Source organism: Schistocerca americana, chromosome 6, assembly GCF_021461395.2.
Source record: "Schistocerca americana isolate TAMUIC-IGC-003095 chromosome 6, iqSchAmer2.1, whole genome shotgun sequence".
Classification (NCBI taxonomy): Eukaryota; Metazoa; Arthropoda; class Insecta; order Orthoptera; family Acrididae; genus Schistocerca; species Schistocerca americana.
Window position 1 is genome coordinate 67,007,600 of NC_060124.1, and position 23,761 is coordinate 67,031,360.

General features: G+C 40.3%; 1 protein-coding gene and 1 non-coding gene across 2 annotated transcripts in view; both read left to right on the forward strand.

Annotated features, from left to right (window-relative positions):
* The window catches only part of LOC124619711 (UNC93-like protein MFSD11), a 228,181-nt gene that overhangs the window by 198,716 nt on the left and 5,704 nt on the right, over positions 1-23,761 (forward strand). The window contains exons 5-6 of the mRNA XM_047146272.1: positions 7,057-7,182; positions 11,141-11,309. Of these exons, the coding sequence (XP_047002228.1) occupies positions 7,057-7,182; positions 11,141-11,309 (295 nt within the window). The remainder of the gene's footprint in view (positions 1-7,056; positions 7,183-11,140; positions 11,310-23,761) is intronic.
* Trnas-uga lies at positions 22,344-22,418 on the forward strand. The gene has a single exon. It is a non-coding gene; the product is annotated as a tRNA-Ser (tRNA).

Here is a 23,761-nt window from a genome sequence, read left to right on the forward strand (position 1 = left end):
TGTCACTTGTATCATACGTCTGTATACAAGTTTCCACACTCCTAAACATCCATAGGTCCACTGTTTCCGAAGTGCTAGTCAAGTGGAAATGTGAAGGGACACATACAGCACAAAAGTGCACAGGCTGACCTCGTCTGTTGACTGACAGAGACCGCCGACAGTTGAAGAGGGTTGTAATGTGTAATAGGCAGATATCTACCCAGACCATCACACAGGAATTCCAAACTGCATCAGGATCCACTGCAAGTACCATGACACTTAGGTGGGAGGTGAGAAAAACTTGGATTTCATGGTCAAGCGGCTGCTCATAAGCCAGAAAGTCACACCGGTAAACGCCAAACAATGCCTTGCTTGGTGTAAGGAGTGTAAACACTGGACGATTGAACAGTGGAAAAACATTGTCTGGATGAACTGACGGACTGAGCTCCTGTGAACAACATCAGGGCACCTACATATTTGTTGGCCAAATACCTGACGGGAATATTAAGTCCTTATGTGGGTAAATGCCCTCATCACATCCGTAATTCCGTGGATTTTGTTAAACGCCTTGATAGCTTCAGGTTGGATGAGTCAGATATCATGGTGAGTTTTGACGTCGTTTCCTTGTTTACGAGGGTACCCCTGCGAGAGTCACTAGAATTGATTAGTCAGAAGTTTGACGAGAAGACCACTGAACTTTTTAGGCATGTCTTGACTTCCACGTATTTTCTTTTTAATGGAGAATACTACGAACAAACGGAGGGAGTCGCCATGGGTAGCCCACTCTCACCGGTGGTAGCGAATTTGTACATGGAGAACTTCGAGGAGGAAGCCCTGTCGTCATCCGTATGGAAACCTACTTGCTTTTTCCGTTACGTTGACGACACGTTCGTCATCTGGCCACATGGTATGGATAAACTCCTTGACTTCCTTACACATCTAAACTCCATACACCCCAACATCAAATTCACTATGGAGACTGAAACGGAGGGTAAATTACCTTTCCTTGACGTCTTGGTCAAGAGAAGGGCTGACGGCACCCTAGGTCATGGGGTGTATCGGAAGGCTACGCACACGGATCTGTATTTGCATGCAGACAGCTGCCACTACCCTTCACAGAGGAATGGGGTACTTAAAACTCTAGTACATAGGGCACGCACTATCTCTGACGCAGAGAGTCTACCCCAGGAATTGGAACATCTGAGAACTGTATTTCGAAAAAATGGGTACTCAGAGTGGCAGATTCAACGTGCTCTCCGCCCAACCACTGCAGCACAACCTGTCGAGATGGATGAAGTCACGAGGGAGGAGGTAGGGACTGCATTTATTCCATACACAGGCGCACTCTCGGGAAAAATCGCCCGCATTCTGAAGAAACACCGGGTCGGAACTGTGTTTTGTCCTCCAAATAAAACTCGTGCACTGGTGGGGAGCGCCAAAGATGACCTCGGTTTGAGGAAGGCCGGCGTGTACCAGATTCCGTGTCAATGTGGCAAGTCGTATATTGGTCAGACGATGCGTACCGTCGAGGATCGATGCCGTGAACACCAGAGGCACACTCGACTGATGTATCCGAGCAAGTCGGCGGTCGCTGAACATTGTTTGTTGGAAAATCACGCCATGGAGTATGACCGCACGAGGATTCTGGTACAGACGTCGAGATACTGGGACAGCGTTGTTAGAGAGGCCATCGAAATTCGCACCAATGACGACCTCATAAACCGTGACTGTGGCTATAGTCTTAGCAAGGCTTGGGAACCAGCGATCGGGTTAATCAAGAGTAAATCGAACAGACGTATAGTTGTGACGACCACGGCGGACAGAGCCATCACAACGACGTCATCTCAGACGCCGTCGCAATCTGTTCCACCGCGCGACCGTGGCGCTGGGCGCGGACAGCGGAGGGAGCGCGCCGCGGGCGGAGGGTATTTAAATCGGCCGCCGCCGCGACCGAACCCAGTTCCCTCTGAGCAGCCATAGCGTACGGATCTCCGTGCCGGCACGTTCACAGGAGCTCAGTCCGTCAGTTCACCTGATGATGGCGACATGTTTGATCGCCGAAATATTGTGCCCGTTGGACACTATAGACCGGCAGCATACCCGTGGATATTTTGATTAAACTCTTAATGGTTGCTGGTAACTTGTTGAAAATATGCGTTGCTGAATACTGGACTCCTTTCTGGGCAAGAGTAAGTGATTTTAAATCTTTATGTGTATCATTCTTATTCCTAGTATTGATACTGTGTACTAAGCTGTTAGTTGGAAAAAGAGATGTATTATTTACAACAAACTTCATTAAGGAATAAATATACTGAGAAGCTGTGGTTAATATGCCCAATTCTTTGAATAGGTTTTGACATGATGTTCTTGGATTTACACTACTCATTACTCTTATTATACACTTATGTACTCTAAAAAAATTTTTCTCTGTTTGTGGCGTTACCCTAGAATATGGTACCATATGACATAATGGAGTGAAAATAAGCAAAATATGCGTTTTTTAATTTTATATCTCCTATGTCTGACATCATTCGCATTGCAAAAACAGACTTGTTTAGGCGCTTTAGCAGTTCATTAGTATGTTGCTCCCAACTGAATTTATTATCAAGTTGTAATCCCAAGAATTTTACACTCTCAACTTCTTCTATTTCCATTTCATCATACTGTATACACACACACCAGAAGGAAATCTCTTGGAAGTTCTGAACTGCATATAGAGGGTCTTTTGAAAGTTTAATGACAGTGAATTGGGTATGAACCACTTATTAATGTCAGTAAAAATTTGATTAGCTGCCCTTTCTAAATTTGTATTTGATTTACTATTTATTGCAATGTTTGTATCATCATTTGCTGCTTGAGTACTGGTTATTATTCATTTTTTGCCATCTATGTTAAAACATATTGTTAAATTGAGTATTGGCTGAAACTAACTGGGGTCTGTTCCATAAGACGAGCATGAAAAATTCACATAAAAAAAAAAAATTAACTTGTGAGAAACAAGGCAATGTTTTCATTTGACAATTAGCACCACATGAAATGCATTATGGGCAGCATTTGTTTGGGGTAACTCCATCCACATAGCGCAGTATATATTACAAATAGCTGCTAAAATACCATAATAAATTGAGTGTTTTTAAGAGATACACCCAGTATAGTAAACAATGTTTTTAGAACATTCTTTTTATACTATTTTATGATTTTTGTCAATATTATAAAAAGGATAGATTGCTACTCGCCATATAGTGGATATTTTGAGTCGCAGTCAGGCACAATAAAAAGACTGACAAAGATGTGAGATTTTGACCAAAAGATCTCCTTCTAAAATAGACAACACACACACACACACACACACACACACACACACACACACAATTCATATGCACATGACCCTCTTTGTGGCCACCGATGCTGGATCTTCTCTTTACAAGAACAAAGACGTGCTTCGCACGTGGCAGTACATGGCTACATCATTATTTTTCTGTCTTCCTCAGACTCCATTCAGTATCAGACTCCAGAAAGATCCTCTCAAATAGATTTTTGAGAATACTTTAGCTCATTTTATGTTTATGGAAAGCCATGTAGTGACCCATTTGCTTAAATATGCACATATTATTCAGAGGCCTCCGTTTTTGTTAGTGTGATGCTCTGTGTTTAAAGTAGCTCCTTTCTTTCTGATTTACATTATTAAATTCAGCTAGCATAATCATTCATAGCATTAATAAGTTTGATGATAGCTTATTGTCAGTAAAGTACACAGATTAAGTTTCAATTGTTTGCTTGCTTTCTTGACTCATTTCTCGGAATATCCTCTTCCTTAAAGGGATTTACAGAACAGTTTGTAGTAATTGATATAAAGTCATTGAGTAAACCAGAAGTGATTTCTGTTACAGGCCCTCTGCTGCTCCTTATCTGTATAAACAATTTAGGAGACAATCTTAGCAGCCAATTCAGTTCATTTGCAGATGATGCTGTCATTTATCAGCTAGGAAAGTCATCAGAATATAAAACGAAATTGCAAAATGAGTTAGAAAAGATATCTGTATAGTGCAAAAATTGGCAGTTGACCCTAAATAATGAAAAGGGTGAGGGCATTCACATGAGTACTAAAAGGAATCCATTAAACTTCAGTTACATAATAAATCAGTCAAATCTAAAGGCAGTAAATTCCACTAAATACCTAGGAATTACACCTATGACCAATTTAAATTGGAAAAAACACGCAAAAAATATTGTGGGGAAGGCTAACTGTAGATTGCATTTTACAGGCAGAACACTTAGAAGACGAAACAGATCTATTAAAGCAACTGTGTACAGTAAACTTGTCTGTCCTCTTTTGAAGTACAGCTGCATGGTGTGGGATCGTTAGCAGACAAGGTTAATGGAGTACATCCAGAAAGTTCAAAGAAGAACAGTACATTTTGTATTATCGAGAAATAAGGGAGACGGTGTCACTGATATGATATAGGATTTGGGGTGGACATCATTAAAACAAAGGCGTTTTTCATTGCAGTAGAATCTTCTCACGAAATTTCAATCACCAACTTTCTCCTCTGAATGAGAAAATAATTTGTTGATGCCAACCTAAGTAAGGAGGAACAATCATCATAATAAAATAAGGGAAATCAGAGCTCACACAGAAAAATATGGGTATTTGTTTTTTCCACATGCTGTTAGAGATTGAAATAATAGAGAAATATTGTGAAGGTGGTTCCGTGAACCCTCTGCCAGGCACTTAAGAGTGATTGCAGAGTATCCATGTAGATGTAGATGAATGAATGCTGTAACTTCCTTACTAGACGGCTGTATAAGGCACTTAAGATGAGGATATTGTTCATCGATTTGAACTACTCACAGCAGAAAGCACTATGACATCCAAACTAATGTTCATTGTGATGACAGCCTTGCTTTTTACCTTGACACGACCTCATTCAAATTTATCATGTAAAATTAGCAATAACTTTGTATGGATTAATGACAGTGACATGGCAAAGAGGTAATTGTATGAGCGTATCAGTAAGTTTCTTACATAATATTTTAAAATAATAACACTTGCAAATTTTTATATCTTTATCTGTAAAATGTAGTAGAATGCTGAAATATTTTTTTAAATGTGGCAAGACTGAATCTTTATGCTTGTCTGTGTTAGAATTTTACTGGGCAACATGTTGAAAGACTGAAAGTTTTGCACATGAGTGATGTTTTCCACATAAACTGACTTTGGGACAGAAGTAGTAAAGGACTAGCATGCAACCACATACAATTTCCCAGTATCATTTCCAAAATGTATATGTTGCAGACCATTAAAGTTTTTACAGTTCTGTGTCCTCGTAGTCTTTTGTGATGGCATACATGAATAAAACGTTCTCAGTTTTCAAGCCGCGTCAATTCAAATAAAAATCCTCGAGCTTTCGATGAGCATCTCTGCCATCCTCGTCAGGAATTCACTGACTGCTGGGGCTGCTACGGTTTCTCACTTATATAGGCATGATGACATCATTAGCAGCCAATCAGATAGACCCAATGTGATGCGTGCGCCAAGGGCAGGCGCCACCTGATGTCACCGGTGCTGCCGTGGGCGATAGCTCCCCTAGCTGTCCGGGTCGACTCACGCACGTACACCACATTGGGTCTATCTGATTGGCTGCTGATGAAGTCATCAAGCCTATATAAGCGAGAAACTGTAGCAGCCCCAGCAGTCAGTGAACTCCTGATGACGATGGCGGAGATGGTCATTGAAAGCTCGAGGATTTTATTCGAATTGACGCGGCTTGAAAACTGAGAACATTTTATTCCCTTTACAGTTCTGATCTATAAAATTTCTGTTTAATTAATTAACTAATTAGAATATCATGATGGAAAAATAAAGACTGGAAAATGCTGACAGATCAATAATCACTGAACAGAAGGGGGTGTTGAAGATAGAGCTCCTCTTCCATTTTATGAGATTAGTGATCTGTCATCATATATTATACTTATATATTAAACGCAATACCAGTTTTTTGTGGGACACTGCTATTACTAGTACATATATTAAAGTATACAGGGTGATTCAAGATGATATGCAAATATATGTTATTCTACAAGTAAAACTAAAGAAAAAAGTTCATATAAACATAGGTCCACTAACATTTGGTTACGGAGTTATGGCTAATAAAAGATTTTGCCTGATATTTAGCAACTTTGCTAATATGAAGCCATGGCAAAACTGTACAAGGTTAAAGTAAATCACAATTTTCATTTTTTTTGTGGTTATCAGTCTGGTGAATCTAATAAAACATTTCCCAGACGTGTATCTGCAGTAGCTATCCAGAACATCCAGAGAAGCAAATATGAAATTAAGAACAACCCTGTGAAATGGGAATGAGCAACAAAATTTGTTCATACATGTGCAGCTAAATGCATTGAATTCGATGGAGACATTTTTGAACATGTATTGTGAAGTTGTATGTACACTGTACAACTTCCTTTGTTTTTTTCTGGTTTAACATGAATTCACGTGTGCCATAGTATCAATAAAAGCAGATTATCTGCCACATTCATTCAGTTTCAGTTAACGCTATTACCATCATTTTTCCAAAATTAAATTCTCTACAACTTCTGTTGAAAACTTTGTGTGCAGTTGTGTGGTAGTTAATAAATTAAAAATTTTATGAAATTACATCTTTGTTTCTATGGATGTTCTGGAAAACTACTGCAGATACACATCTGGAACATGTTTCATTAGATTCACCAGATCAATAACAACAAAATAAATGGAAGTCATTCTTTACTTTAATCTTGTACAGTTTTGCAATGGCTTCATAGTAGCAAAGCTGCTAAATTTCTGGCAAAATCTTTCATTACGCGTAACTCCATAACCAATCATTTGCAGACCTTTGTTTATGTGAACTGTTTTCTTTAGTTTTACTTGTAGAATAACATATTAAAATATTTGCATCTCTTCATGATTCACTCTGTGTATTTAGTATCAAATGTCCTAGTTGCTTTGCCTTCATTTTCATTTCACAGCTGAGAAGTTATAGTTGTCTAAGCCTTGCACTAGTGCAAACAAATTGTATATATTTTTTATTTCTACAGGAATTGAACTTTCGTTCTTCAGTGGAGTATATGGGCCAAGTGTAGGATTCACTCTTCAGATTGGGCCAAATGCAAAGCAGCTTGTGGGGTTGTCTGGAATATTTATTGGTGTTGGTGAAGTCACAGGTGAGACTGGTTAATCTGTTCACAGCATATTATCATCCAAAATTTTATTTGCAAGTATATCATCACTATTAATTGATTGATTTTTTGCCCAACCATCTGTTGTAGATGTAGATAACAAACATGCAAATAAAATTCTGCTGCAATGTGTATAATATGTTTGTTTCAAGTTTTTCTCTGCTAAATGTAAATCATTAAATTTTATAGTTTCACACACAAAAATCAAATAGTTTTACATAATTACTAAGATATATCAGGTCAGGATCATCCTGCTATTGTATGTGACATTAGGCAGTAGTGCCTGCGACTGTCTGGCTGAAGGTGAGGCAGCCATTACCTTACTTTTTGAACTAAGGGAGGATCAACTGCTTCAGATAGAGGAATTCTCCTGTAGGAGAACTGTTGAAGGTTTTGTAAATGACACATTTTCAGTTAAAAACCTGCTGCCATCCACATGGTGCAGAGGACTGTTAAAGGCTAAAGCAGACCAACTGTGACAGAAAATCCACTGTAGTCTTAGGCCTAAGAAGCCAGATAGAGGGAGGATTGAATTGGTTGCTTCCAAATGTGAAATGGACCTTGGAATATCCAATTCTTGGACTAAGCAGTACCCACAGACATATGCCAAGCAAGATGGCACACAGCTTAGTGATAATCCAGGACTTGAAATGGTGCAAAAATTTCAAAGAAGATTACAGACACAAATAGAGACAATAAATATAAAAAACATTGACTGAGAAAAATGAAAATCGGTGGGTTTCGAGAAGAATAGAAAGATACCAGTCCTCAGATTTAGTGAAATTAAGCAGAAAAAGAGATAGTTGAGAAAGATCTAACCATTCAACTGACATAGGAACAAGAAAGGGATGAGAAATGGTGTTGTTCTTATATTAGTGTAGGATTACAAAGGCCAACAGATATTCAGTATGCCAACAAGAGGACTGAGAAGGCAACAATTCGTGTGGCGTAGGAGAAGTTAACTTTGATGCACTTAAATGCACCCAAGTCTGGATACACCAGAGATATGTTTCCAGGTAGACCCTGAAGAGACAGCCTCTGAATGGAGAAAGAGAGAGAGAGAGAGAGAGAGAGAGAGAGAGAGAGAGAGAGAGAGACCTAAATGTGCAGCTTAAGTCAGGTAGAACAGCATTTAAAAAAGTGTTGGACCACATAGCTATGCTCAAAGAAATGCAGATCATCATCTCCTATGCTCCTGAATGAGGAGTGGGTTAGTTGTGCAAAACACTTGGTTTAAGGGTAGGACCATTCCAATCTATCACTGATAACATCATTGCTGATGAAGCAGTAGACTTGTGACTGATGTCAAGGCGATACCTAGTGAGAACCTTAACAGTGACCACTGACTTTAAGTAGCACAACTGCGTAGTATTCATGAAATATACCCAAAAGCTGGAGGAACACAGCAAAAATAATATAGGATAGCTGTTCAGAGTAGTGAATAATGAACTAAAGTCTTTGGTTAGCATAAAGGTGATGTAGGATGTCAATCAAAATCTAGTCACGAAGGAGCACGAGGTTGGGGAGGTCATGAAGAACTATTTTGATCATCTAGACAGATACCAGCCAATTATAGAAAACCTGCAATCGTGTGGGCATAGACTGAAGCAGCACTTAAGATTATACTGAATAGGAAATCACCAGGAATTAATGTGAAAAAGACTAAAGCAGAAGTGGCCCAAGGTATACAGTGGCTTTATAGAATACTCAGTGCAGCATGGAAGGACAACACAATGCTGAAAGATTGGAGCAAAGGTGTTGTTACATCTCTGTTCAGGAAAGGTAATCATCAAAAGTTTTCTACCTTTCGAGGAACTGCATTTCTTTCACATAGTCTGAAGATTCTTGAGAAGCTCCTGGAGCAGATATTAAAAACAATATTGGAACCACAGTTAGAAGAGTAACAGTATGGATCTGGGCCACAAAAAGTCAATAGCAGATATAATATCCGGTGTCCTTACGTTAATGGAGAAATACCAAGAGAAAAGTGAATGATTGGCCCCTTGTGGTCCTTGATATTGAGAAAGTACATTATGTTGTAAAAAATAAATAAAAGTTGGTTGCAGGTTTAGTGGGGAAGATTAAATGTTTATGAGCACAGTACTAGCAATTGCAATTTGGCAAAAGTCATTCACCCCAGTTTCAGACTAAGTGACATTCATAAAGGTAATGCCTTATTGCCATTTCTTTTTATCATTATCGTGAATGACATAATGAACATCAAGAAATACAATGCATAACTAAATCCTTTGGATTTTGTGTATGATTTTGTGACCCAGGAAGAAAAAGTGCTGGAAATACAGTTGAGCTGGACAAATGGATTGATAAATTTCAGAAATAAGGTCTAAAACTAAGTGAAGCCAAACAGTAGTATTGGCAGTGAATTGTAAAGAGTAACCAGCAAACATCAAGTTAGGTTATTGCTCCCCGGGAAAGGTGAAAAATCCTGCCTACCTTGGTAGTGTAATATCTCAAGACAGTCTGGCCGTGAAGGAAGTTATAAATAGTGTTCAGAAGATCTCATATTTCCATCAACATGTTAGTCTACTTTTGTGGGATCCCAAAATGCCAAGAAAATGAAAATCAGTTATGAACAACACCTACATCAAATCAAGGCTAAGAAAAGCTATAAAGAGCAACTCATTACAACTGCAGGTGTCAGAGAGTAGCTCTTGAGTTCTGCAGTACAGAAAACAAAACTGGACAAATTAAGAAAACTAATAGAGCAAGTCAGATAATTTTGAACTAAGTGGTTTGGGCATTCATAAAGGATGAAAGCAACAAGGTTGGCGAATGGGAAGGCTGCAAACACAGTGGATGAATATTACAGATGGAACAGAAGGAACACCAGATGGTATCATGAACTATAAGATTTATTTGGATCAGAAAGTGACTGTCACTTCAGTCTAGGTGAACAAGGAGGGAAGCAATGTTGTCCGTGGAGACATTCACTATTTTTTTTTTTTTTTTACTGAATTCTCTTTGCAGGGCCATGCTAGCCTCACTGCTTTCCTGTCCACTTTCACTGTCAGCTTTAACATTCTCTTGCAAGAAGCATACATGCTGCACACAAAGACAAAGTGAGCAAAAAATTAATTATAACAGTTACATTACGTGTTGCAATTGTTCACTATGTATTGGTAACCATGTGACACTGATGAAGAGAACAGAGTACATGCCTAGCTCATTCTGTGGGTGATTGTTGCCATGGTAGCTGTTCTGTAAATAGTTCTTGTCAGCTACTTTGTTATTCCGGTTAAGGTATAATTTACAACATTTGTGGCCCAGTCAGTCAACTATGCTTAAGAGAAAAAACTTACTATACTTAAAAACTAATTGGACAATGCAGTTTTGAGTACTCATAAGAAGTTTCAGGCCCCAATGGGACAGTTCAGTTTGTAAACAAATGAAGCTATTTATTTAGTTGGCAGATGCAAAAAGTTTACTTCTCAAACTGATGTGACAACTCATTTCATATATTGATGGCTGTTTCAATGAGGCAAATGTTGTGTATGTCCTGTTATGCATTAATCAGAAGTACAGGTCATGGAATGAATTGACTCACATGAATGTTGTGAAAAAGAATTTCTGTTCAGTGAAAGATTTTGAAATCTACTTATTTTGCTTGATGTATGAATGAGATAACAGCATCATATGATTTTAAATTATTTCATATGCTTAAGTATTTTTAATAACAAAATTCAGTTTATAAGCTATACTTTGAAGAATAGAACTCCAGAATTCAGAAAATGGTCATCATTGTTCTGCAAGAGAATTGTTTGTAATATTAATAAAATAGTATAAAGTAACATGGGAATGACAGAAACCAAAGCATGTTCAAAGAATATAAATTTAATACATTGTTGCTCAATACTGTTGTATATGCTTTCACTAGTAATGCTTGCCATTAGTTTAATTTACTGCTGTTGTTACCTTTTTGCAGGTGGATTGTTGTTTGGAATTTTAGGACATAAAACAATACGATGGGGCAGAGACCCAATTGTAATAATGGGCTTTGTAATACATCTCCTCTCATTTTTTCTCATATTCCTCAATCTGCCTAATTCAGCACCATTTCAAGATACTAATGACGAAGCTTACATTTCAAGCAGGTAAACATTTTCTTCATCATGTAATAATTAGAAAATTATTTCTTTCCTTCTGCTTTCTTATTGTATGGCACTGCATACTCTTTCACGGTCACTTCATAATACTCTTGCAAATAAGTGGGCATTACTGAACGATATTCCATTGTACTTGTGCATAGCACTTGTAATAACTACCACAGCAAAATTTCAGGTAAGAAATAATAGGAACAGAACAATCTGTTAAAATCCCATTGGTTTTTTTTATTATTCTTGCATATCCAAATTCCAGATATAAATAGTCTTTTTCTGTTCTAAAATAGGACATTACAGAAACAGAATTGATTGATATAAAACAATTGATATAAAACAATAAGTAAAACAATTTGTTATCCAGTGCAATGATCCATTATAGTCAACATAAGATCTGAGTGAGCTGTAATTCAACAAACTTGCAGCTGTAATTGTCACCAAATGACTTTGCTGGTGTAAAGGCAGAATGTGGTGCTACAGAAGAATGCTCAAGATTTGATGGGCAGATGACATAACTAATGAGGAGGTACTGAATAGAACTGGGGAGAAGAGAAATTTGTGGCACAACCTGTCTAGAAGAAGGGATCGGTTGATAGGACACATTCTGGTGTGTCAAGGGACCACCAATTTAATACTGGAGGGAAGTGTGTGGGGTAAATATCACAGAGGAAGGCCAAGAGATGAATACAGTAAGCAATTTCAAAAGGATGTAGTTGCAGTAATTATTCGGAGATGAAGAGACTTGAACTGGATAGAGTAGTGTGGAAAGCTGCATCATACCAGTCTTTGGACTGAAGGCCACAACAACAACAACAACAGACAGACAGGCAGACAGAAAGGAAAGAAACTGAAGTTAATTGTTTACAAGAAGTACAGTAGCCTCAGTTTGCATCATATAGTATATGCAACACCTTCTATATTGCAGACCAACCAACCAACCTTCATTCTTTCCAATATGCTAGTTTAAAATGTTTTTTTTCTATTGATATGAACTTGTCCAGGTGATAGCAGCATCACCAAGTGAGGAATGGCTGCTAGTCAGACTCACACATGTTGCGTGTACTATCAGTGAGTGTGCTATCCGTGTGTAGAATGAGGAAGACACGCAGACTATCTGAATTTGACCGAGGGCAGATTGTGATGGGGCAGAGGCATGGCAAAAGCATTTTGGAAACTGCAAAACTTGTCAGGTTTTTGAGGAGTACTGTGGTGAGTGTCTTCAACATGCGGCAAAACCAAGGTGCAACCCAGTCCAGACGTGGGATTGAGTGGCCACCCTCATTACAGATATCAGAGATCATAGGCTGGCCAGACTGGTAAAACAGGATAGGCAGTGAACTGCAGTGGAACTAACATCAGAGTTTAAAGCTGGGCAGAGTACAAGGGTGTCTGATCACACAGTTCACCGGATACTCCTAACGACAGGCTTCCACAGCCAATGACCAATGCATGTACCAATTTAACACCATGACACCAGCAACTAAGACTGAAATTTGCACATGACCATCGACACGGGATGTAGGCACAGCGACAGAGTGTTGCGTGGTCTGATGAATCCCAATACCTTCTTCATCATGCCAATGGGGGGTTACAAATCAGTCATGTTCCAGGGGAGCAGCTCCTTGACAACTGTACTGCAGGATGGAGAAAAGCTGGCAGCGGCTCCATTATGCTCTGAGGAACATTCACGTGGGCATCCAAGGTTCCAGTGGAGCTTGAGTAAGGCACTGTGACAGCCAAGGAGTATCGCACACTAGTTGCAGACTGCATACACTCCTTCATGAGAATCATGTTTCCTGATAATGGTGGCATTTTTCAACAAATGCATCATGTCACAAGGCTAGGAGTGGTTCAAGGAACACAGTGGCGAAGCCAATTGATGGGCTGGCCCCCCAACTCACCAGATCTGAACCCAATAGAACATATTTGAGATGTGATTTAACGTGGCGTCAGCGTTCATCGCCCCCTCCCCATAATTTATAGGAATTAGGTGACTTGTGTGTGCAGATATGGTGCCAGCTCCCTCCATTGACATACCAAGTCCTCATTCATTCCGTGTCACAACATGTCGCCACTGTTATCTGTGCCAAAGGTGGACATACTGGCTGTTAGATATGGGGTCATAATGTTGTGGCTGGTCAGTATATTTTAGTGGTGAAGTGATTCACCAAATCATATGGCAAAGATCACTAATAAGTTCATACAACTGCCCTACACAGAATTTTTACATCATAATAAAAATAAAAATAAAATTGAGGATCGCCTTGATAAAATATTGCAGATACACCATATGTTATGTAAGAAACTACGTTAGTATGTTTTTATTAACTGTACCTGGTTAAATTAGCATTGTCATGTTGATCTTTAGCATTTTACTATGATGTTAATAGAGCTTCATAAAAACAGTCTGTATGAACTTTTATATTTCTGTTGTATTAGTTATTTAGTGGTTCAGTTAACCACTATGATATGAGTGACTATACTAGATTTTTAGCTTCTTGACAATTTTCAAATTGTTGTGTAATTATATTTCATCAAGACAGTCTTCAAAAATCATGGTGAACAAAGCCTTCATTGGCTGCCACCACAGCTTGCAGTTAACATCATTAAATATGCTGACAATAACAAGTGAAAATGCTATCGTAATATGCAATCAGAGTGATAAAGTTGAGTAAGCAGATGTATACAAATAATAGGCATTGGTACATAATGCTGAGTGTAGTGGGATTGAAGTATCAACCTGAAAGAAGAAGAAGCAAAAATAAATGATGAAGTTAAGCAGATGAGTGCAAATAATTGTTGTTGGGACGTAGTGCTGAGTGTAGTGGTATTGAAGTATCAACCTAAAGGAAGACCCCCTCCTGCAGGGAGCTCAGAACTCCTTTGTGAATACATGGTTGGCTGCCACATGGCCGCAGCCTTTGCGGCATTCTTTCCTTCCTGTGCTGCAATTTATACATCCACTACCCCTTCCCCTTTGCCTCTTCATCGGATGGTTGTCTTGGTGCAGGTCTTCCTTGGACTTAGTTTATGATTGGGACTAGAATTTCCAGTTCCAGCATTTACTACAACTTTTCATTAAATAAACACGTATTCCTCATTGTTGGGTTTGACCTGACACCAATTTTCAAAATTCTCCAGAAGTGCAGTGTATGCTTCACCCTTGTGCCTTTCCATATTGCACCCTTCCCTTTAATATGGAAATGTACCCATAATCCAGCATTGTAGCCATCCTGTTTGGGGGGGAGGGGGGGGCGGAGCGGGGGATGTCGTCAAGTAACTGCATGGTGATAGCCCCCTAATGATTCAGGGACTGAACTGTTGGTGCCTGAACTGAAAACTCCCCATGTATACCAAGGAGTATGTGCCCGTCGTGATTGGCATGTGCAGCATATCTATGACGACAATCAAATACCAGCTGGACAGGTGCTGCCTGGTGACAGAACCATGGCAGCAGTGCCTCGGAAAGGTGTCTCTTATTCTCTCGCCACCTGTGAGGTATGGTCAGTGATAAGGTTCCTTAATGCACAAAACATAGTGCCCATTGAAATTCATCATCAGCTCTGTCAGGTCTATGGGCAGAACATCATGAACAAACAGATGTTTCTTTACTGGTGTATGCTTTTTCCTAAACGTCATCAACGTGTCGATGATGAAAGCATAGTGTGTGACTGTCCCTCATCAACAATCACCTGGTTGAGCTGGTGTAGCAGCGCATCCTGGAGAACCATTGCTTCGCAATTATGGAGCTCAGCAGCCATTTTAAGCAGGTATTGTGATCCTTGTTACATGAAATTGTCACTAAGCACCTGCTGTTCATGGAATTGTATGCCAGGTGGGTGCTGAATAACCTGACACCAGAGCACAAAACAAAACACTTTGGAGCAGCACTGGAATTTCTGTGGTTGTTTACCAGTTGCCCATAAGGTTTTTCATGAAACTATGTTGTTTTTGTTTTTAAGAAATAGGGAAACTTCCTTTCTGGATGTGCCTCATATCTTCTGTTGGTGGCCTTGATGCCCCAACAGTGTCTATGAAAGGACAGTCCTCTTTTAATGCAGAGAGGTATGATCCTAAAACGTTCCCTTCCATGGCTATGCCATGGGAGGAATGTAGGGCTAAGTGGCAAGTAGAGAAATACTCCCCCAGTACTTAGTTTACACACTTCCTTCTTGGCCACAAAACCTTTATTCTTTTGCAGAAACTGTAGAGGACAAGTTTGGGGAAGTTGCAGCCATCTCCAAAATGAAGAGTGGGTCAGTTCTGATCAAAGCAGCATCCCCTATCCAGTCACGGGCACTGCCCATTTGTAATAAGCTGGGGGACGTACCAGTGACTGTCACTCACCATAAAAGTCTTAATATGGCTCAGGCCATCATTTTGCAGAGAGATCTGCTCTTACTCTCTGATGATGTCTGCCAACTTGGAGCGAAGTGTACACTTTGTCTGTTGCGTAAATAGGGGGCCAAAAGACAATAGGGTCACTACTGGTGGCTTCATCTTGGCCTTTGATGGCGATTCATTGCAGGAAAATGTTAGGGTGATGGTATACTGATGTGATGTGGAACCATACAGAAGACAGTATCTTAGTGGTCATCAGAAATCACAGAGGTCATTAGACATCATAGACAGGCTCTCCAATGTCATAAGCAGCATCCATCTATGGAGCACTTCATTGCCTTCAAGCTGCTCTGTGCCCGAGTCCACCACCTAATAAAATGACAGAAGTAAGAATGCTGGAAACAGTACATTTCAACCTTTAGACCATGTTTCTCTCCTTCACAGGTTTGGGCTAAGATCAGACATCTCTGTGAATACCAGATACTTGCATGTTTACCTGGTATTACCTTGAACGGCACTGTCTACACTGATCCAGATGCTATCTCCGAACATTTTGCTCCGCATTATGCTCGAACCTCAGTATCTGACAATTATCAACCTTTTTTTCATGTTCTAAAACAGTGAGTGGGGCAAAAGCAATTATCTTTTACTACATGTGACCTAGAGCGGGAATTCATCAGTGTCTTAGACCACTGCCCTGACACTGCCCCAGAACCGGACCATATCCACAACCAAATACTCAAGCATCTATCACTGGATTGTCAGTGTCATATCCTTGCCATCTTCAATTATATTTGGAGTGAGGGCAAGTTCCCATCACAATGTTGTAAAAGTATCATTGTCCCATTGCTGAAAATAGGTAAGCACCCCCTTAGAGATGAACAGTTATCACCCAATAATTCTCACCAATGTTCTCTGCAAATTTCTTGAACACATGGTGATCTGGCAGCTGTGTTGGCTCCTTGAGTCTCAAGGTCTACTGGATCCATCCCAGGATGGTTTTCGCCAAGGCCATTCCACACCTAGAGTCTGCCATCTCTTGGGCCCACTCTCAATTTTCATCTAGAAGTTTCTGTCACACCACATGTTCTGTGTTTGCATTCGTGCTTCCCACAGTATGCTCCATATCCAAGAGAACAGGGTCCCTTAGGGCTCTGTACAGAGCGTCCCTCTCATTCTAGTAGCCATCAATGGTCTGGCAACAGCTGTGGGATCCTCAGTATCACCCTCCTTGTACATGACTGCTTTTGCCTCCAGTATTGCTCCTCTAGTGTGGGTTTCACTGAACATTGACTGCAATGGCCTATGAAGGTCACAGGCATGGGCCCTCACTAATGGCTTTCGGTTTTCAGCTGCCAAGACTCACGTCATGCACTTCTGTCAATGTCATACTGTTCACCCACAACCAGAACTTTAACTCAATGACCAACTATTCAATGTGGTGGAGACTTACTGCTTTTCAGAACTGGTCTTTGATTGTCAGTTGATGTGGATTCCCCATCTTTGCCATCTTAAGAAAAAGTGCTGGGTACACCTTAATACACTTTGCTACCTGAGTGACACTAGCTGGGGTGCAGATTACACTAACCTTCTGCAGCTTTACAAGGCCCTGATACAATATTGTCTTGATTATGGCAGCCTGGCATATGGTTTGACATCACCCTCAGCATTGGACCCAATACACCACTGTGGGGTTCAACTTGCAGCAGTAGCCTTTCAAACTAGCCTTGTGAACAGCTTACAGATGGAGGCTGGGGTCCCTCCATTGCAGATCAGGTGCCAACAACACCTTGTCAATTATGCTACCCACATTTGCAGCTCCCCTAAGCATCTCTTTCCAAATGTAGGATTCCATCTCCCACAATAGTGGCCCAGATCAGGGATTATGACAGCAATCTGCATCTGGTCTTTCCTCCCTGACCTCTTGTTGTTTCCTCTTCCACCTCTTCTCCAGGCCCACACATGTACACCTCTGTGGTTCATTCCTTAGCCACAACTTCATCTTGACCTATCACTTGGTCCTTCCTGAGGCCCTCCGCTGCCAATTTTTCTCCATCCCTGGCACATGTAGGGGTTTCAGAAGTAGTCTACATTGATGACTCTATGGTTGCTGGTCACATGGGCTTTGCTTATACTCACACAGGACATACCGAACTGCATACCTTGCCAGATGGTTGTAGTGTTTTCACTGCTGAGTTGGTAGCCATCTTTTATGCTCTTGAGCATATATAATGCTGCACCTTTTGGATCCTTTCTCATCTGCAGCAATTCTTTGAGCAGAGTGCAAGCTCTTGACCAGTGTTACTCTCACTATCCCTTGGTCATTGCTTTCCAGTATTCCCTGTAAACCCTCGAACAATGTGGATGCTCAGTGACCTTTGCCTGGACTCTGGGCCACATTGGGATCCCAGTCAATGAACTCGCTGATAGCCTGGCCAAACCAGCTACCAGTAAATCGACTCTTCAGATTGCTATTCTGGTAACCGACTTGCTATTGATATTACACTGTCAAGTTTTAGGAATCTGGAATATATAATGGCTCGCTGTGACTTCACCAAACAAACTACAAGTGGTAAAGGAGACTATGAATCTGTGGAGGTCCTTCATGCAGACCTCTTGCAATGACTGTACGGTTCTTTGCCAGCTCCACACCAGTCACACCTGGCTTACTTACGGTCATCTCCTGTAGTGAGGACCCACCCTATTGCCATTGTGGTTCCTGTTTGACAGTGATGTATATTTTGGTAGACTGTCCCAACTTAGCCGCCATGCAGTGGACTCTTAATCTCCCTGGCTCCTTACCCCTGGTGTCTGGAGACATTGGCTCAGTGGCTGACTTTGTTTTACAACAACAAAAATAATCAATTTTTGACAGTGTCATGTTATTGGATACATAAAAGACTCTATCCACTAAGTGGCAGCAGGAGAATCAACACACAAAAAGGTTTAACTTATGCAAACTTCTGGAGCCAGTGGCTCCTTCTTTCAGCAGAAGAGTTGAAGGGGAAGGAAGAGGGCTGAAGGAAAAGGACTGGAGAAGTTTGGGAAAAGGAGTACAGTTTCGAAAAGTCACCCAGAACCCTGGGCCAGGGGAAACTTAGCCTCTAGTAACCCCTGACCCAGGGTTCTGGGTGACTTTTCTGAACTGTACCCCTTTTCCTAAACCTCTCCAGTATTTTCTTTCAGCTTTCTTCCTTCCCCTTCATCTCTTCTGCTGGAAGAGGGACCTCTGATAGCTTGGATAAGTTAAACTTTATTGTGTGTGTGCCCTCCTGCCACTGCTTGGTGAGTAGATTCTTTTATCTATCCAATGACTTAGTTTTACCTTTTTATTTCATGAAGGGTGCTTTTACCACTCTCTTTAAGGGAGGGCCACTTAACCTTATTGGTCCACTGAGGGGTTGGCAGAACACTCTGTTGCCTCCTCTGCACAGACCAGGCTGCAACTGTCTGAGCTCAGTGATCCAACCTAGTCATCACCCTACCTGCTCTTTTACTTCCCCCCCTCCCCCCCCCCCCCCCCCCCCTCTTGTGGTCTGTTAGACTTGTTCATCTTTTGTCTCTGTGTGCTCCTCTTCCTCTTGCCCTGTCCATATTGTTAGTTATTCCTACACATTTATGATTGGCGTACCTCTGGTAAGTGGTGGGGGCTGGGGTGTTATGTCCCCTCATTGCACTCTGCTTTCATGAGTTTCTGTCTGCTCCCTAAATGGGGCACCTTGCCTGCCTATCTTCCTCAGTCTTCCTATCTTCTTTCTATCCCTTTCTCAGTTTCGTTGACCTTTGGTAGATCTTGGGTTTTGCACAATACAATGACCTACAGGCATATAGACCCATCTGTTCAAGGAAATATGGACTCATGACCTAGTTGTTTGGTCACTTTACCCAACTTCAATTTTTTTTATATTCACAGAGCTGTACTTTAAGGCCAATAAGTATACTCTGAGAAAATTCATTTTGTATATGGGATTAATTTTAAATTTCTATCACAAACAAGCCATCGTGTGCAATCATACTACTTTACATTTTTATGAAAGAAAAATGAAGTATCAGAATTAGTGCCCAATTGTTCATTAAGGCAAAATGTAGATACACATACCACATGCTTTAAATTAATGTTTTCAGTTTGATATTGTGCAAGGAGTATTAGCAAACAAGTGCTAGATAATGTTTAATTGTTGCACCATGCAGGTCATTTGTCATAGACAAGCAGTATGTGACAGCATTTCATCTGTAAGAGTACTATAACATACATTGCCACTGCATTTCTGCCTTGTTTCTTGGGCATAAACATTATGGTGCTGCTGGCATGTCTAGATTTTCAGTTCCCTTTGTCAGATAATAACTGATTGTCCATTTGAATGGTTATAGGTTTTGATAGATTATGTTCGATAGTGAAGCAGCTACAAAGAGTATCTACATACAATTTAGAGCCTATCTGATTTAAGCATGGGATAAGCTTATAAAATGCCTCTGGGTGTAGTGAAAGCTTTCCTCCCCCATGACATTAACAACCTGTAACATGAGTCTTGGAAAATGCTAGGGCGTTCTCCGGAAGTTATGCGCGTTTTCAAGTGCTTCGGTGCACCTGTGAGAAGTGGGCTATTGGATAGCATGAAATTTGTTATCAGTGTGCACATTTTAAATGGTAAGGCAGAACGAGTAACTGAGTATATGGAGATGAAAAACTTTGCAATAATGGGTATGAATGAGATAAAATGGAAGGGGAAATAGAAAGAAAAATTGAAGAAAATGGCAACAAATGGGGTAGGTATCATACTGACAGGAGGTTTAAGTTCAATGCTTGGAAACAATTTGACTAGATCAAATAATCTAAGTTAGACTTGGACTCAACTGTGGAACAATGAATTTTATACAGTTAGAAAAGACAGATGAATGGAGATATGAGTGGAACACGTGGGAAATTATGGGCAAAGTACAGAAGGAATAATTTGCCCCTTTAGTTATGGTAACTGGGATGAAGGAAATTTGTTAACAGACTTTGCAGAAAAAAATGATCAGTTGTTGGAAATACATGGTTTACAAAAAATAACGCTAACGCACAAAGAATAACTAGGGGTGCGTGGGTGGGTGGGGGGGGGGGGGTGGGCGGGGAGAATGATTGATGTTTTTCTGGTGGTTGTGGTGGAAGAAGAGGAGGAATATTGACAACTGGAACACATGACAGCAATGCCAAGAAGATTTTAAGGAGACCATGGTAGCAAAATTCGGTCTTGACGATATCTCAGTCATCAGAAAGACGTAAAGAAAATAAAGGTACAGAAGTTACAAGAGAATAAAACAAGGGGATGGTTCGAAGATGATCTGAAAAAAGAAATTCACATATATAAAGTCAACAGAGTAGAAGAGAACTAGATATGTTTCACAACTGGTTTTGTAAAGTGTGCAGCGAACACATAAAAATGACTACTGGGGAGAAGAAAAGGTGCCTTGGTGGAACAGCATGATAAAGACAGCTGTTAAAGAGAAGTAAACGCCTTGGAGGAAGTGTAGAGGCAGTAAAAGCACTGAAAATTAACAAAAACATAAAAGAACCAAAAATTAGGATAAAACAGTACAAGAAGAGAAAAGAGTAGCTGAGACAGTTTTAGTGAAACTTTGCAGGAAAATGTTAAGACAAGTAATGCAGTTTTGTGTGGATTGATAAAGAACAGAGTAAAAAGTAGGAAAGATATTTAATTTGTTAAGTCAAAGGCAAAACAGATACTGTCACAAAGAGATTATACAAACAGAGGTAATCATTGCACTGTATGCCAACTTCTGCCATAACTAAATTTCTTATAGTATACAACTTTTAAAATTGAGCATTTATAGTAAAGTTTGAGTAACTGCTAATCTAGTGAATCAAAATTATTTGCAGAGCAGCGTGTTATAAACTCAAAACCAATTTTTATTGGTCAAGGGGAGGAGTTTCAGTCCCCGGAATTTGGTGCATACCATAGGGCACAAATAAAAATGTTTCTGCTTCAAATAACTTCATATCTTCATTACATCTCATAACACTGATTATCAAACACCACAGAAAAATCATTTTCCTGAAAACTGCATACTGAAACAAAGACAGTAATAACTCTCGTAGTTACAACCACATAACTATTTACAATCTTTCAACAATTAAAAGTAATTGTAATAAGAACTTGTAACAAAGTAAGAATTATATTATGATACTCAAACAATTATAGGAGACTTCTTGTGACAAGGTATTTAGTATTTTTGTTTTCATACCTATTTTGTCACTATGTCTGCAACAATACAGAATTTGAACCCACATTTGTCAAACTTCCTGGCAGATTAAAACTGTGTGCCGGACCGAGACTCGAACTTGGGACCTTTGCCTTTCGCGGGCAAGTGCTCTACCAAATGAAGTACCCAAGCACGGCTCACAACCCATCCTCACAGCCTTAATTCTGCCACTACCTGGACTCCTACCTTCCAGACTTCACAGAAGCTCTCCTGCGTACCTTACAGAACTAGCATTCCTGGAAGAAAGGATGTTGTGGAGACATGGCTTGCCACAGCCTGGGGAATGTTTCCAGAATGAGATTTTCACTCTGCAGCCTTTCTTCTAGGAGTGCTAGTTCTGCAAGGTATGCAGGAGAGCTTCTGTGAAGTTTGGAAGGTAGGAGACGAGGTACTGGCGTAATTAAGGCTGTGGGGACGGGTCGTGCCTGGGTAGCTCAGTTGGTAGAGCACTTGCCCATGAAAGGCAAAGGTCCCGAGTTCGAGTCTCGGTCCGGCACACAGTTTTAATCCACCAGGAAGTTTCATATCAGCGCACACTCCGTTGCAGAGTAAAAATCTCATTCTGGGCACATTTGTCAACTTTGTTGGGCATGAATTGAGTGAACCAACTTCTTGTTTTGTGTGATCAGAATTGAGAAGCTCTTGAAATCTGTCCTTCTGAATAACTTGCTTGATGAAAGTGGGGCTCAAAGAATGCGACCAATGATCATCTGGAGATATACCTTTTTTAGAAATGACATCGGGAACGTATATGACTGCTATCAAATTTTCCATTTAAAGCGATTATGTCCAGTCATTGTTTTTTAGTACTTTTCAAGCATTTGATTCTGTATATTTCTTCATGAGCTGTGGCTTTGCTTCGCCAAAACTTAAGATCGGAACCACTAATGACAGTCGTCTACTTGATGACAAGTGTAAGTAGTGGGAGCACCTATCGCCTTCAGATTGTTTGCAGCCAACGTCCTTCCAGAAGATGAAAAATTAGTTAACTTATACCTGGTTTTATTCCTAATGACCACCTTTGTAGAGGGATTCAGATGGGTCTGCTGTGACGTATAAAGTGAGGACTGACATAGATCAGCATCTGAATCCTCCTTCACTAATCCCTACTTATACACAATTTCTTCATCTTCACCTGTCCCTGGTAGAAAATCCTCATCTTTATGAATGGAGTCAGTTTCTAATTCAATGTTGGAATTCTCTAAGAGATAACACATTCCTTCATCTGAAAGACCATGATGATCAAAATGTCTTCCATGGTCAAGCGTATAAACTGCAGCGGACTGGAATGTGCACGTGCCAAGGCGCAGCAATGAACAGCAACAATTCTGCTTGATAGCTGATTGTTGTTACTTATTGTTGTATTATTTACATATATTCATAAGAGCAATCACAGCAGTGTCAAACTAACTCCTTTCATCATTCTAGGTATGTTGAGTGAAATGTCCAAGAAAATATAAATACTTTCTAAATCCTAATACATCATTGTAAAGAGAAGAAACAATTAGGAAAAGTTGTATGAATTTATAAACGAAGTAAAAAAAGTTTGGTAGTCACTGTCCTCACTCATCCAGCCCTTCCCTGCTTCCATTCCAGCACTACACAGCCATCATTCCATCACCACACCCAGTCTTTCTTTTTCGTTTATTTTATTATTATTATTTTTTATTTATTTCTCTCCTTTTCCGCTACTTCCCCTCCCCCCCCCCCTGCCCCCCTCCCCACCTCTCCCCTGCCATCCACCTAACCTGCAGCACTTCACTGTCCACCATCTCCACCATACTATCCCTCCCCCTCCCTCTCTCAGCCTCCTCATTTACTCCACCCAGTCGCCACTCCCA